This window comes from Notolepis coatsorum (genome assembly GCF_963971535.1).
Source record: "Notolepis coatsorum genome assembly, contig: SUPER_7_unloc_2, whole genome shotgun sequence".
Lineage (NCBI taxonomy): Eukaryota > Metazoa > Chordata > Actinopteri > Aulopiformes > Paralepididae > Notolepis > Notolepis coatsorum.
Genome location: NW_028174879.1, coordinates 494,988 through 510,799, shown reverse-complemented (window position 1 = coordinate 510,799; position 15,812 = coordinate 494,988). Strand labels below are relative to the sequence as shown.

General features: G+C 41.8%; 1 protein-coding gene across 1 annotated transcript in view; it reads left to right on the top strand.

Moving 5' to 3' along the window:
- Nucleotides 1-14,139, top strand: part of LOC311232732 (uncharacterized protein) — a 123,375-nt gene extending 109,236 nt beyond the window's left edge. The window contains exons 18-22 of the mRNA XM_084338313.1: nucleotides 1,684-2,286; nucleotides 3,913-4,024; nucleotides 10,276-10,398; nucleotides 10,586-10,707; nucleotides 12,096-14,139. Of these exons, the coding sequence (XP_084194439.1) occupies nucleotides 1,684-2,286; nucleotides 3,913-4,024; nucleotides 10,276-10,398; nucleotides 10,586-10,707; nucleotides 12,096-12,179 (1,044 nt within the window). The 3' untranslated portion in view covers nucleotides 12,180-14,139. The remainder of the gene's footprint in view (nucleotides 1-1,683; nucleotides 2,287-3,912; nucleotides 4,025-10,275; nucleotides 10,399-10,585; nucleotides 10,708-12,095) is intronic.
- Nucleotides 14,140-15,812: the final 1,673 nt, after the last annotated feature.

Below are 15,812 nucleotides of genomic sequence, written 5' to 3'. Positions count from 1 at the left end.
CTAAACGTATAAATATGGCGCAGGTGAATACAGAAGCACTTAGTAACTAAAAGTTGAAGCCTCACCCACGATACAACGTGTGGTGAAGTATGGCCTGTTTGGCCCCAAATAGAGCATTGAGACCGCGTGCGAATTAATAACTGAAGTATCAGAGTTTAACGCTGTACCGTCGAGTTCGACCTATTCTATTAAGTCAGTAATAGTCTATTTGTGTATAGTGTATCGTGCGGCTAAAGTTCTACAGTGACCAGCATCACCAACGTTTCCTCGTATCAGCTAGAGTGCTTATCCAGGCTGGGCTGCTTACCATGGCGCTTTCACCCGAGGGGCCCTAGACGAGGACCGTGTGGATTATGTACACTGGATAACCTACCGACGACTGCATAGCCCTTTTCGGCTGGATTATATTTGCTTTTGGTCCTGTAATTGATGGAGCGGAGAATCGCCGACACCCACAATTGTGTGGGATTTACCCTGTGAGGAGCCACGTCGAGTCCGCCTCTCAGAAGCCTGAGGCCGGCTAGCTTTCTTCCATGCGGAGCTGCATGCTACGGAGAACAGCTGTATTCGTCTGTGGATCAAGATCTTATTGCACCGTCTCCTGTACTTGGAGTCTCCTTATCATCGTTGACCCAGACTCTACTACCGACAAATCCTCTACCCTTGCTGGCTTACAACCGGGGGGACCCTACCAGTATCTCCCGCTATATTACTAGTGTACCATAGATATAATTCCTAAGATTCAGGTTGTATTATTATCTCCTGCGTAATATGAGAATGGACATTCGTTATTGATTTGCCTACGCACATTCCTTTGCCTTATAAGCGCATCCAAAGTAAAGTAAAGTATATTATGTACTACCATTTGCTGCTAATAAATACTTAAATCCAGTTTTGTGTGGAACCGAGTCATTGTGGGAAGTGTTCATCATTAGATACCTGTATACTGTATGGCCAGTAGGAATGTACATAAGACGGTAGTGGTTTAATGATACCATACTTATCAATACAGTCAGGGAATTGTACCCCTCAGTTACAGTAATAATATTTACCTATTTTATTGGCATGTCCGAAAACACCTGAAAATCACCTGTAACTATGGTTATAGGTTATATAGGCGGCTAGGTGGTGCAGTGGGCAAGGCGCTCACCACCAATGCAGGAGACGCTGGGTTCGAGCCCAGCTCTCCGCATTGCTATCAGCTTGGCTGGTCGTTCATACTAACACAATTGGCAGTGTTAGGGGTGGGAAGCTGATGGGTGGGGATCGGACGTTGTGGACAGCGACTCCTACAGGTCGGTTGGTGCGCCTGCGCAGCAGAATCAGGAAGCGACGGGGGCGGCGTGTCCCTCCCACGCAGACCCCCGACGCTGAGAGATCGCGCTGTACAGGTGAAAAGATGCGACGGCTGCCTCCTCGTGTACCGGAGGGGACACGTGATGCAAGGCTTCGTCCTCACTGCAGCCGACCAGTGGGAGGCATGGCCTAGCAACGTTCAAGACAGGGGAGGGTAGAATTGGACAATACGAAATTGGGATGGGAGAAAAAAATTGAAAATGGGAGAAAAAAGTAGATAAAAAAAAAGATTATACCGGTAGGTTATGGTTTAGTGCTCTCACCTGTAACTATGGTTATAGATTATGGTTCATAAGCAGTTCAGTAGTAATGCTGTTCTCCCTGCAGGCCAAAGACGAGTGCTTCCCCTTCGACCTCGGAGACTTTGTGACGGTGGACTGGGTGGGCGATGTGGCGGACTTCCCCGCAGAGACACCTGGCAGCGCACCTGGTCAAGAAGCCACACCCACACCTGGTCAAGAAGCTACACCCACACCTGGTCAAGAAGCCACACCCACACCTGGTCAAGAAGCCACACCCACACCTGGTCAAGAAGCCACACCCACACCTGGACAAGAAGCCACACCCACACCTGGACAAGAAGCCACACCCACACCTGGTCAAGAAGCCACACCCACACCTGGTCAAGAAGCCACACCCACACCTGGACAAGAAGCCACACCCACACCTGGTCAAGAAGCCACACCCACACCTGGACAAGAACCCACACCTGGACAAGAAGCCACACCCACACCTGACCAAGAAGCCACACCTGGGGAAGAAGCCACACCCACACCTGGACAAGAAGCCACATCTGGTCAAGAAGCCACACCCACACCTGGTCAAGAAGCCACACCCACACCTGTTCAAGAAGCCACACCCACACCTGGTCAAGAAGCCACACCCACACCTGTTGAAGAAGAGACGCATTTACCTGCCCAAGAGGACATGGTAATTCAATGTTTTAGAAGTTATTGAACGGTTTTAACTCATTTTCATCGCTTTACCATGTTGAGATGTAGAAGAAGATCATCTTACACACAAATGCACTAGATAAAAGCTGGAAGACCGTAGACTAGAGCTGACCCCTATTAGTCGAATAGTCGACTAATCGATCGACTGCCAACCTCTTAGTCGAATGCAAAAAAATATATGTTTATGATATCTTTTATTATATATTATTTTTTACAAAAAAAATATCATTCTTTCCAAAAGAAAAGAGGCCTAGAAGCGTGGCTAATGGTAATGGCACGCATACCAGAGGCTAACTGCCTAAGAAAACAGGCACAGAGGCACTGAAAGAGGATTTCACCATCTAATGAACACACTAGACTAGACACATATCAAGATGTATCCATCAGTGGACCAGTTGCATGCTTTCGCAGAGGACAAGAAGCCTTCAGTCGACTCCTTCAGACATTAACACATTGAGTGCCACGGATGCGTTTTGTCGTTAGTTCATGCCGACCTTTGAGTGCCTCCGACGCTATATAGCGTTTGTTTGTCTTTTTTTTTTTTATTGGCGATTTGAATTCATATTTCATCAATCGAGCCTCGGGTTAGTGCTGCAGAGTCTCTCTGAGCTCAATTGGGAAGATACCGCCCCCTATCTCTCCCTGTGGTACTGCACCCCATTACTTTACACTGCTGAAGGGGGGGTGGCCAGTTTATGTATTTACAGGACCCAACACTGTAATCAATAAGCGTGATAGATATTTGGAATAGCAATCAGGAATTGGAATAATCTTTTTGGATAACATCTGATCTCATGTAAGGAATTTATTTTACCAGTCTTAGGATAATCAGAGCTGTTTTCACAGAGATATAAGCTTTTTCCCTATGCGTGTGTGTGTGGCTGTGATCGCTGATGAGGAAATGAGAATCGATTTTTCACCCCGCCTCTATAGCGTGCATAAGTACACATATACTATCGATAATCTAGCGTTTATTTGAAAACTATTCATAAATAGGCAGAAAAATGACAAGGTGTTTGTGTATGCTAGAATATTCCAGTAAATGCCTTTTATCACGGAATCTATATATTTTCCTGAAAAACTAGGGCTTTTCAAAATGCTATGAAAATGAACCCATTAAAAAAAACAATCCGTTTCGACAATGTTGACTGCAAACAAGTCAAGCAGATTAGACACATAGCCATAATTTAAGAGAGAGATTATGCGTTCACAAGTTACACAACGCTATCATTGAAGTGGGTCCTGGCATTTAACCATGTTTCCCATGTTAATGGCTGGCACTCAAACTGTTAAGCACCCCCACAGCCCAAAATGGAATGATAAAATAAAAAAAAAAAAAAATATATATATATATATATATATATATATATATATATATATATTTTTTTTTTATATAGTCGACTAATAGTCAACTATCGGCAAATTTTGCCGACTACAAATCGACTATACAGATCCTTAGTTGGGGACAGCCCTACCGTAGACTAATAGTCAACTAGTACCCAAAAAAAATAAAAACTCAACCATCATGAAGTGAAGACTTTCTTGGCATCTTGTTTTTCTTGGTTCAAAATACTTGACCCCTCCCTTGTTTTCCTGTTCCCAGGACACATCCAGGACCGGGCTTGCCCCCGAGACCGGAACCTCAGACCCACCTGACCCTCAGCTCACCTGTTCCGCACCACAAGCTCCTCCCCCTGACGGCACAGCTGAGACAGGTAATGGCACACCTGGCCCACAAAGCCACGCCCACCCCAGGGATTATGCTGCATTCACGGCGTAGAAAACATTCACAGCTTTCATGTGTGACCAGGCACAGAGTTTATGGTATTGCTGGACTACATTACCCAAGAGCCTCTGCAATACACATAACCCCTCCCCCACCTAACACCTTCCAGGTGAGCTGCAGGACGCCTAAATATTAAAGGCAACCAACTTGTGTCTAGCCACGCCCAACTTGCGTCTAGCCACGCCCCCGCGGCGACGCGGCAGCAGCAGAGCGGAGCGGAGCTCTGTCGCGGCAGCATTATGTAGCAGTAATCCCCCTTCTTTTAACATCAAAAACTAGCTCAACTGGTAGCGTTGCCTTGCTGTGGATCCTGCGGTCCGTTGCTGACGAGTTCGATTCCCTTCAATTTTTTTTTTTTTTTTTTTAACGTTCATTCTTTCGCCGGTTAAGTTTAGGCATGTTAAGTTTAAGCATTGTTTCGGAGTTAGTTAAGGTTAGGGTTAAGGTTAGGCATTGTTTGGGAGTTGGTTAAGGTTAGAGTTTGTCGCAGAGAATGGCAATAGACAGCCTATTTCCGCGCTGCAGCTCTCTCGCGCTGCCGCGGTCACATGGGCGTAGTGGCCAATCAGAGAAACGCTAAACACACGTTGGTTGCCTAAAATATTCACGCCTGCAGGACAGCAGTTTGTTATTACGATGTGATGATGAAGTTTAGTCTTACAGGGTTAGGGTTATATAGGTGATTTGTTATTACGATGTGATGATGAAGTTTAGTCTTACAGGGTTAGGGTTATATAGGTGATTTGTTATTACGATGTGATGATGAAGTTTAGTCTTACAGGGTTAGGGTTATATAGGTGATTTGTTATTACGATGTGATGATGAAGTTTAGTCTTACAGGGTTAGGGTTATATAGGTGATTTGTTATTACGATGTGATGATGAAGTTTAGTCTTACAGGGTTAGGGTTATATAGGTGATTTGTTATTACGATGTGATGATGAAGTTTAGTCTTACAGGGTTAGGGTTATATAGGTGGTTTGTTATTGAAGTTTAGTCTTACAGGGTTAGGGTTATATAGGTGATTTGTTATTACGATGTGATGATGAAGTTTAGTCTTACAGTCTAACTTTGAGTTAAATCCTCACACAGTTTCCATTAAAGGAAGGAGAGGAACAGAGGCTTTTGTATCACACAAACTTTCAAAAGAGGTGATCATTCTGTTAGAGGAAAAAGTTATCACGGCGGAAAGTTCAATCAAAAACACTAGACTGAACATATAAGTTTCAACTATAAAAACTCACACACACAGAGGGAGAGGGGGAGAGAGAATAAATACATTCTTGCAGGATGCTGCAGAAATCATTGCCCCATATGTAGCTCACATTACCAACCTAGCCATTGACACAGGAACATTTCCAAGCGAAATGAAATCGGCAAGAGTTATTCCTCTCCACAAAAAGGGAAACAAATTGGAACCGGGTAACTACAGACCCATTTCCGTCCTGGGCGTTCTATCAAAAACCATTGAGAGGCTAGTATATGAGCAAATAGACGGGTATTTCTCCACTAATAACATCATGTACAAATACCAATCTGGTTTCAGGAGGTCCCACTCCACAGACACCTGCCTGCTGTTCCTCACAGATTACATCAGGAAAGAGGTAGACGAGGGAAAGTTCTGTGGAATGGTAATGTTAGACCTCCAGAAGGCATTTGATTCAGTGGATCACAACATCTTGTTAATGAAGCTTAGGGCCCTAGGCTTTAATGAGGCAGCTCAGAAATTGATTGGTTCCTACCTGACAGGGAGACAACAGGTGGTAGATATAAACGGAGTACTCTCCAGTCCTCGGACAGTAGAGTGCGGGGTCCCACAAGGGAGTGTTTTGGGTCCGCTCCTCTTTCTACTGTATATAAATGACCTGAAAGCAGCTTGCTCATGTGACCTTTTTTTATACGCAGATGTCTCACAAAGACAAACAAGTGGTTGAGCAGACATTGAGTGCAGAACTAGAGAAGGTTAGCGACTGGCTAGGCCACAACAAGTTGTCCCTCCACGTGGGGAAGACTGAGTCAATTTTATTCGGGTCAAAGGTCAGGCTCAGAAAATCGCCAGGTTTTAACATTAGAATAGGAGATACTGTTCTCACAGACAAAACATCTGTGAAATATCTCGGTTGCGTCCTGGAAAACAGCTTATCAGGGGAAAGCATGGCTCACCAAGCACTTACAAAGATACATTTGTAGCACCAGTGCTACCAAGTAAAAATGTTAATTTCGAGCCCTGCATAATTTGAACTATACACAATACATAATTTGAACTATACACAATACTGAATTTGAACTATACACAATACTGAATTTGAACTATACACAATACTGAAAGGTTACAGTATGTATATTTGTTTATTTGTATGACAAAGTCAGTCAACCCTTGCAATCTGTTTCATTTAATGAATTGAAAACAGCATTGATATTATGTAAAAGCAAACTGGCAATATAAAAGATGTTCAAAATGATCTAGTTCCCTTAAAACGCCAACGCTATTAAATAAATATATATAGTGGAGGTTAAAATAAGAATATGACTTGGCCTGAAAAAAGTTCAGTCAGGAGATTTTTTTTGCTTTAATCCCTGACTATTGGTCAAAAAAGTATAATATAAAAAAATGGTATCATTCCATTTGGGCTGTGGGGGGTGCTTAATGTCTGAAGGAGTCGACTGAAGGCTTCTTGTCCTCTGCAAAAGCATGCAATTGGTCCACTAATGGATACATCTTGATATTTGTCTAGTCTAGTGTGTTCATTAGATGGTGAAATCCTCTTTCAGTGCCTCTGTGCCTGTTTTCTTAGGCAGTTAGCCTCTGGTATGCGTGCCATTAGCGTTAGCCACGCTTCTAGGCCTCTTTTCTTTTGGAAAGAATGATAAAAAATTATAAATATATATATATTTTTTTGTATTCGACTAGTTGACTACGGCTCCTTTTGACCTAATTTCCAGTGTCCGAAATATTGTGTCTGTTACTCGGCTTGAGTCAATTGTAATGAACCAAATGAGAATATAAATTATGATATTTGTTTGCATCTGTGCCGGTGAATAACACCATGTTGTTACAATTGTGCTGGAACTGAGCTCATTCACCACCTTCTTGAGATCAAGTGTACAGGAAATCTAAGCAAATTAATAAAGTGAAGATGATTAAACAGAAGGAGTTGTAGATACAGTAATAAATGAATAATCCATTATAATTATGAATTCATATTTGACCTTGAACTTGACCTTGACCTTATTATGGCCAAATCATACATCTATGGATAGGGAAAAGGCTCCTCTTTCCAATGGCAGTGTTAAATCTGGATTTAGTCATTTCCTCGCATTTTTACCATAAAATAGATATAATTAGCATTTTTCTGATAAATTCTTATTTTCGGTAAATTTGGTAAAAATGAAAATATACACTTTGACTGCTGTTTTGATAGGGTTAAGGTCTTTACTCTTGGCTACATTAAAAAAACAGAACATTAACCTCTTAACACTTTGAGTGCCACGGGTCCGGTGCCCCGGAACCCTGTTGCGTGCCAACACCCACTTCAATGATAGAGCTCTCATATTTGCGAACGCATAAACTATATCTTAAATTATGGCTATGTGTCTAATATGGCCGTCGCTTATCAATGACTTGTTTGCAGTCAACATTGTCGAAATGGATTGTTTTTTAATCTGTTCATTTCCGTTTTATACCATTTTGAAAAACGCTCGTTTTATGAAAGTTCCAGAAGAAAATAAAGATTCTGTGATAATCGCCCTTTACTGGAATATTCTGGAATACACAAAAAACGTTGTAATTTTTCGGCCTATTTATGAATCGTTTTCAAATAAACGCTAGATTATCGATAGTATATGTGTACTTATGCATGCTATAGAAGCGGGCTGAAAATCGATTATCCATTTCCTGATCAGCACACACACACATAGGGCCCACATTGATATATCTGTGAAAAAAGCTCTGATTATCCCAAGACTGGTAAAATAGATTCCTTACCTCAGATCAGATGTTCTCCAAAAAGATATTTCCAATTCCTGATCGCCATTCCAAATATCGATCGTGTTTATTGATCCAACGCTGGGTACTGGAAACACACATTATCCGCTGTTCTGGTGGTCGGCGATGACTTTGATAGTCTCGGGTTACTTGTCTGACAAGTAAAATGTGGAAGCAGGATTTTTTTTCCCATGCGTTTCATTCAATCCAATCCAAAGGGGTGCAGTACCATCCAGAGAGACGATAGGGGGGCGGTATTTTCCCAATGGAGCTCAGAGAGAGTTCCAGTGGTAACGTGAGGCTAGATTGATGAAATATGAATGGAAATCACTAATAAATAAAATAAAAACGAGAAATCTCATTGTTGGCACTCAAAGTGTTAACATCCATGTGGGCCCTCATGAGGACGATTCGCGACGCGCCACTTTGCGACCTCTAGCTGCTCCGGTGTGCATTTATTTTAATACAATATATAGATAGAATTACAGCCCTATTTGTTGCCTGTCGATTGCCGTTTCAGGTGACAACATCCGTTCAGCGGTTCTCGAGTTACATGCCGATATGTGAGGCGTGCGCCAAAGTACACATTACCACACCACAATACTATAAAAAACAAACTAATAAAATACATAAAATAAAATAAATTAAAAAATAAAAATAAAATAAAGATAGAAATAAACAACTGTTCTTCGGCTTCTCTACCTGCTCCATCCACCTTTATTTTTTTTATTTTTTCCTTCTCTTTTTTCCCCTAAACCTTCCTCCCATTTCCCTTTCCTTTCCCTTACCTTTCATGTTTCCTATCTCTCTCCTTTAGATTCTTACCCTTTCCAGGAAATGTATAAACGATGACCAAGTCCTTTCAAATTGTTCTGTTTTTCCCTTCTGTATGTATGTTAGTTTCTCCATTGCTAAGTTTTCTGACACTTCCTTTAACCATTCCAAAAAATATTTAACCTTTTATTTACCCAGGCAAGCAAGTAAGAACAAATTCTCATTTATTTATTGCTCCCAATTTTTGTACACGCCAGGGTGGCGAGTAGCCTCCGTGATTTACCAGCCAAAGAGTAAATCTACACACCATTGGCGCTTGGCGCGTGCTTATTTAGTTCCCTGGGAGCAACAGAAGAGAAGAGGGCAGGTTGTGTGTAAATGTTCCCTCCCTCTCTCTCTCTCCCTCTATCTCTCTCTCCCTCTATCTCTCTCTCTCTATCTCTCTCTCCCTCGCTCGCTCGTTCTCTGCTGTCTGTTGGCACCCGCGCACGTCAACCCGTTTGAGGAAGTGTCAGTAATTCCACTCGCTCTGTTGTTGAGCGAATTGTTGATTGTGGGCGGTGACTACAACCAGTGACTTACTCACGTCAGCAAAACAGTCCAATCAGAACGGCTTAGTTGAGTGAGGGAGGATCTCGTGAACTCGAGACTAGACTCATTCATTCATTCATTTTATTTTGTTTCGTACAGTTCATCTTTGCACAATATCACCAACATCTTAATTTTTTTTACATGATACACCCATGGCCGAAAAGGAGCAGGATGAAGAAACGTATACTTATTTTAACATAATGGTCAGCTCAAGTGCACCTTACAGCTTCATACCATATAATAATAATCATGACCATAATTATGATAATAATAATAATAATAATGATAATATGACCATGAATAATAATAACAATAATAACGGTAATAATAATAATAATAATAATAATAATAATAATAATAATAATAATAATAATAATAATAATATTGCTAGATACCAATAAACAAACAAACAAACAAACAAAAACGCGTCACGGGCCTTTGTCGAATATCACCGTCAAAATATCATTTTGCGCACGCTCCCACGCGCGCGCCCGTATTCCGATCCGTGCAAGAATATTCACAGGGGTATATATTGCCAGTGCACACTGTGGGTGACTGTCACTCAAAGCGCTTATGGGCGGAGCCCAGCCCAAAACAGCTTGAAATCTTGAAGTGGAAAAATGCTGCTTGCTTTCTTGATTAGAAATACAAAACAATGATTTTATTTTTGATTTGTTTTACAGATGTGTTCCATAGACTCACAGGAATTGTGTAAAGTTGCCCAAATAGTGAAAGGAATAGCAAGACATGTCCCCTTTAATGTATCAACCCAATGTATTGCAATATGAACTAAATCTCTCTTTCTCTTTCCTCCTCTCTCTCTCTGTGAAGTGAAGAGACAGATGGCGGAGGTGGACAGGGAGGAGGAGGAGGTCTGTATGAGGAAGAGACAGAAGATGGAGTCTCTCTATGAAGACTATCACCTCCCTCCTTACGACCCCTCCAGGCCCGTGGGTAAGACACCCCACCCCTCCTCCTACTAAACCCCATGTAACCCGACCCCTCCTCCTAGACCCCATGTAAAATATGAAAAAGGCGCATAGGTTGAATGATCAAATAAATGAAAAATACACGAGCTATAAATAAATCCTAGCCTCACCCTGTGTGTTTGTGTCTCCCTCCATCTTGTCCGTCTGTGTAGGGATGGAGTTCCTGGTTTCCAAGACGGGGTTCTTCTGTAAGGCGTGCGAGCGCTTCTTCAACGGCTCGGGGGAGGTGGAGAGGAACCACTGCAAGAGCCTGAAGCACTACCAGAGCCTGCAGGTAGGGGGCGCCACCGCTGGAAGCTCTAAACCAGATCAAAGCAGCTTTAAATTAACATATTGGACGCCAGACCCGACATATTTTTGGGGTTAACTCGCCGAACGTTGGGCGCCAAACCCGAGAAAAGTCGGGTTTTAATTGTTATTTCTTTTATTCGCTATATCCATTCATAATTCATCCATCCAGCCTGATCATTGGGAATGGGTCTGAGATCGCAAACGCCCAATACCGCCGCCTAACACCTTGCGGCCGCTATTGCACTCCATTTGAAACGATGTGGATTGTTGTCTGGGCTGAGCTGCGGCGTGCGGGTGGGGTCTAACTACTCCGGCAAGACGAGCGCTTATCGGGATGTCATCGACGAGGGTCCCCGCACGTCGGAAACACACTCGCGATCAGTATTTGGAATGGCGATCAGATAATTGGATTATTCTTTTTGCAGTACATCATAGACGAGGTAAGGACTATATTATGTCCACGGTGGTGTAGTGGTTAACACTGTCGCCTCACAGCAAGAAGGTCCAGGGTTCGATTCCCGCTCGGGGACCAGGTTTCCATGATGCCAGGTACCCAGGTGGGGGATCTCCCCGTGCTCGCAAGGGTCCCCCCCCCCCCCCCCCGATAAGATAAACCCAATGGAAAAACATGCACAACAATAGGTCGCTAACGCTGTGGCATCCGTGACGAAGACGGACAGGAGCACTTGGATTGGTCCCCGAGCGCGGTACCTCGCCGACGCCCTGTCTGCTCCCGGCTGCCCTTGGGGGGGAAGGACGACGGGATGGGTTAAGCGCAGAGCTCAATCGAATCAGCGACCTCGAGAAAGACGATGCATGCGTGTGTATTCCTGTGTGTGCCGCCCATTGCATGTCCCATGTCGTTACATGCCAAATAAAGACTCACTCATGTTATCAATCTTGCGTTGATCCGATAAATCTTTCCCTGCGATCGGAGTGTGTGTCTGTAATGTACTGTGTAGCGTATTCCGTTGGTGGCGATCGAAGCATAGAAAAACGACCTCCCCCCCACCCTTTCTTGCATGCATGATGAAACATAATACCGATAATCTAGCGTTGATTTCAGATTGATTATTGATCCAGGTAAGAAATGGCACGATTTATTTAAGATTTATAATGAAATGCAGTAAAATGCTGTTTGGCGTAGTTTCCCGGGATTACACAGAATCACCCTAAAACTATACTCATGTTCACCACGGTATAAAACGGAAATGTATGGATGAAAAAAGTATCTTTTTTGCATGTTGACCGAAAGAAACTCACTGACAATCGACTGTTATTATAAAAATAGAAAATAAGGAGAAAAAAGTGGATCAAAAAAAGTAACACTACAGTAATAACACGTCTTATTCTGTCCTTTTTCTTCCCCAGAAACACCTGGAGAGCAGGAAGACGACAAACAAGCAGCTGAAACCATCTGTCGCTCTGATGCTAACTGATTCTGATGCTAACTGATTCTGATGCTAACTGATTCTGATGCTAACTGATTCTGAAGCTAACTGATTCTGAAGCTAACTGATTCTGAAGCTAACTGATTCTCAAGCCATCTGACTGACTGAAGCGAACTGACTCTGAAGCTAACTGACTGACGCTAACTGACTGAAGCTAACTGACTCTGAAGCTAACTGACTCGGAAGCTAACTGACTCTGACTGACTCGGAAGCTAACTGACTCGGAAGCTAACTGACTCGGAAGCTAACTGACTCGGAAGCTGACTGACTCGGAAGCTAACTGACTGACGCTAACTAACTGACTGACTCGGAAGCTAACTGACTGACGCTAACTGACTGAGGCTAACTGACTCGGAAGCTAACTGACTCTGACTGACTCGGAAGCTAACTGACTGACGCTAACTGACTCCGAGGCTAACTGACTCTGAAGCTAACTGACGCTAACTGACTCTGAAGCTAACTGACTCTGACTCGGAAGCGAACTGACTCTGACTGACTCTGAAGCTAACTGACTGACGCTAACTGACTGAAGCTAACTGACTCTTAACACTTTCAGTGCCACGAGGTGGCACCAGAGTTAGCTCTTGAATGCCACCATCGGCGCCAATGTTACGCTTAATATCGCCTAATCTATGTTTTAAATTATGGCTATGTGTCTAATCTGCCCGTCGCTTATCAAAGAATCCTTTTCCAGTCAGTGCTGTCAAGGCAGATTGGTTTTTTATCGCTTCATTTCCGTTTGAGAGCATTTTGAAAAGCACCCGTTTTGAGGTAAAAAACAGTCCATTCTGGACCATTCTATGATAATTGTCTTTTACTGGAATATTCCAGAACGTTGATATTTGTCGGCCTATTTATGAATAGTTTTCAAATAAACGCTAGATGATCAATATTATATGTGCACGCACGCACATTCGAGCCGCGCACGGATAATCGCGTGTTCATTTCCTCTTGGATTTTTACAGTGAAACCGATAGAGCCCATTTCACAAAACAGCTTATATCTTCATCAAAATGAGACTGATTACACTGATAACATAGATTCCTTACCTGACATCAGATGGTATCCAACTGGTATATTCCAATTCCTGATCACCATTCGAAAGAATCGATAAGTGTATAGATCCAACGTGATACAGTAGAACACATGATTCCGCGAGGCTCAGAGGCTCCAGAATGAACTGTGATAACCCCGGCTGCATCAGTGGACTGGAAAATGTGGAGTACAGGATTTTTTTCCCCATCCATTTTCATTGAGTCCATTCCAAAATCCCTTATGTCATCTGGGAGACGATAGGGGGCGCTTTTTTCCACATCTGATCACCGGCGGCGCTCTGCTAGACTAGGGTAGGCTCGCGTGATGCAATATGATTTCAGATCGCTAAAAAAAAAAAAAAAATCAGAGAAATCTCGTGAGTGGCTTTCAACGAGATATTAATAATTCCGAGAAAACTCGTGAGTGGCATAGAAAGTGTTAAGCTAACTGACTGACTCTGAAGCTAACTGACTGACTCTGACTGACTCTGAAGCTAACTGACTAACTCAGCCCATTCCACTACTGATCTCCAAGGCGGTGGTATCAAAACTCGATCAACACTTTGGGCCGAAATGAGATAAGAATTTAGGCCTCCAGGCCAGACGAATAATAATGCGTAAAAATTTGCATTTTCCTGAGGTCTGTTTAATTGGTCGTTTTGTTTTATCTATTCAATTTGTGCACCAACTCTATATGTTGTTGTAAATTAACTTGTGTTCGTTCTCTGGTGCCTCAGTGAATACAAGGAAGGCTTGTTTGTTTCAGTAAAAGGTGGGTGAGGTAGTGTTCTTTATGGATATTGACTTATTATAGATTTATTATTGGCGAACAAAGTAGTACACGACACCCACTTATACCAGCTGTCATTTCCCCTGCTTTGTTTGTAGAGTAAGTATGTGAAATTAATAAAAAATAATGATGCATTTTCAACCTAATATCTATTGTGTTTCAATTATTTACCCACAAGAATTGACAAGATTAGAAGAATCAAGAATCAAGAGGTTTATTTGTCACATACATACCAGGGCATACAGTGAAATGTGGGTGGTCATGCCTGCATCGATTGTGCAACATACAATAGACATAGAATAATACAATAATAAAATAGACATGGAAAAAAAACAGGTAAGACATAAGATGTGCATGATCAAATAGACATGCTAAATACCTGAGAGGCCACTGGTTCCCATGTACACTACTATACGATATACAATTTTAGCTCCGTCATTATTATACTTAATGTATCTAAACTATATTATACAAGAGCCACATCTGTTCTTTCCTTAAAGTGACTATGTACCTCATTCCTTTAAAGTGCAATTAGCAATTCTAGGTTAAATTGGTGCTGAACTTGGAGAAGTAAGTGGAACACACACCTCACGGTGCAAACAGAGGAAGGCTCATTTACATTGGAACAGCTGTAAACGCCTAGTCTATATGCAAAGTGTAGCTGGAGTATTCATTGATCTAAAAAAAGCATTTGATACTATTAATCATGATATATTACTCAAGAAATTGGAAAGATATGGGATCAGGGGGGTAGTATTGGACTGGGTGAGAAGCTATCTAAATAAAAGACAACAATTTGTGACAATGAGAGATTATAAATCTGAATGTTTGGACATTGCTTGTGGTGTCCCCCAGGGGTCAGTGTTGGGTCCAAAACTGTTCATCTTGTACATTAACGAGATATGTAAAGTATCCAATATATTTAAATGTATTTTATTTGCGGATGACACTAATCTTTTTTTTTCTGTTGAGAATATCCAGCAGCTTTTAGAGGTCATCACATCTGAAATGAAGAAAAAAATAAAAAATGGTTTGATGGAAACAAATTATCATTGAACTTGAGCAAAACAAATTATGTTATTCGGAAACTGTAGATTAAATACTCAAGTACAAGTTAAAATAAATGATGTGATTATTGAAAGAGTTTATGAAAATAAATTCCTAGGTGTAATAATAGACCATAAAATCGGTTGGAAACCTCACATAAATCATGTCCAATCTAAACTGTCAAGAAGCATTTCAGTCATGAGTAAAGTAAAGCACATTCTGGATAGAAAATCACTCTACATTCTCTACTCTTCACTAGTTTTACCATATTTAAATTACTGTGCTGAAGTCTGGGGAAACACTTATAATTCTACACTACAACCACTTTTTATACTCCAAAAAAGGGCCATAAGGATAGTTCACATTGCAGGTTATCGTGATCACACTAACATATTGTTTTTAAAGTCAAAAACATTAAAGTTAAATGATCTTGTGGAATTTAAAACGGCACAATTAATGTAAAAAGCAAAAGGTCATGTACTTCCAGGAAACATTCAAGAACTGTTCTTTGATAGGGAGCGGGGTTATAATCTGAGGGGAGAACAGAATTTAAAAGTGCTAAATGTACGCACTACCATGAGAAGACACTGCATCTCAATATGTGGAGTGAAACTGGAACAGTCTGAATGTGGTGCTAAAGCAATGTCCAAACATGAGACAATTCAAACTGATGTATAAGGAAATGATGTTCACGAGGTACAGGGATGAGGAAGGGACTTGATGTTCACGGCTGTTTACATTTTTATTTTATTTCATGTTTTACATA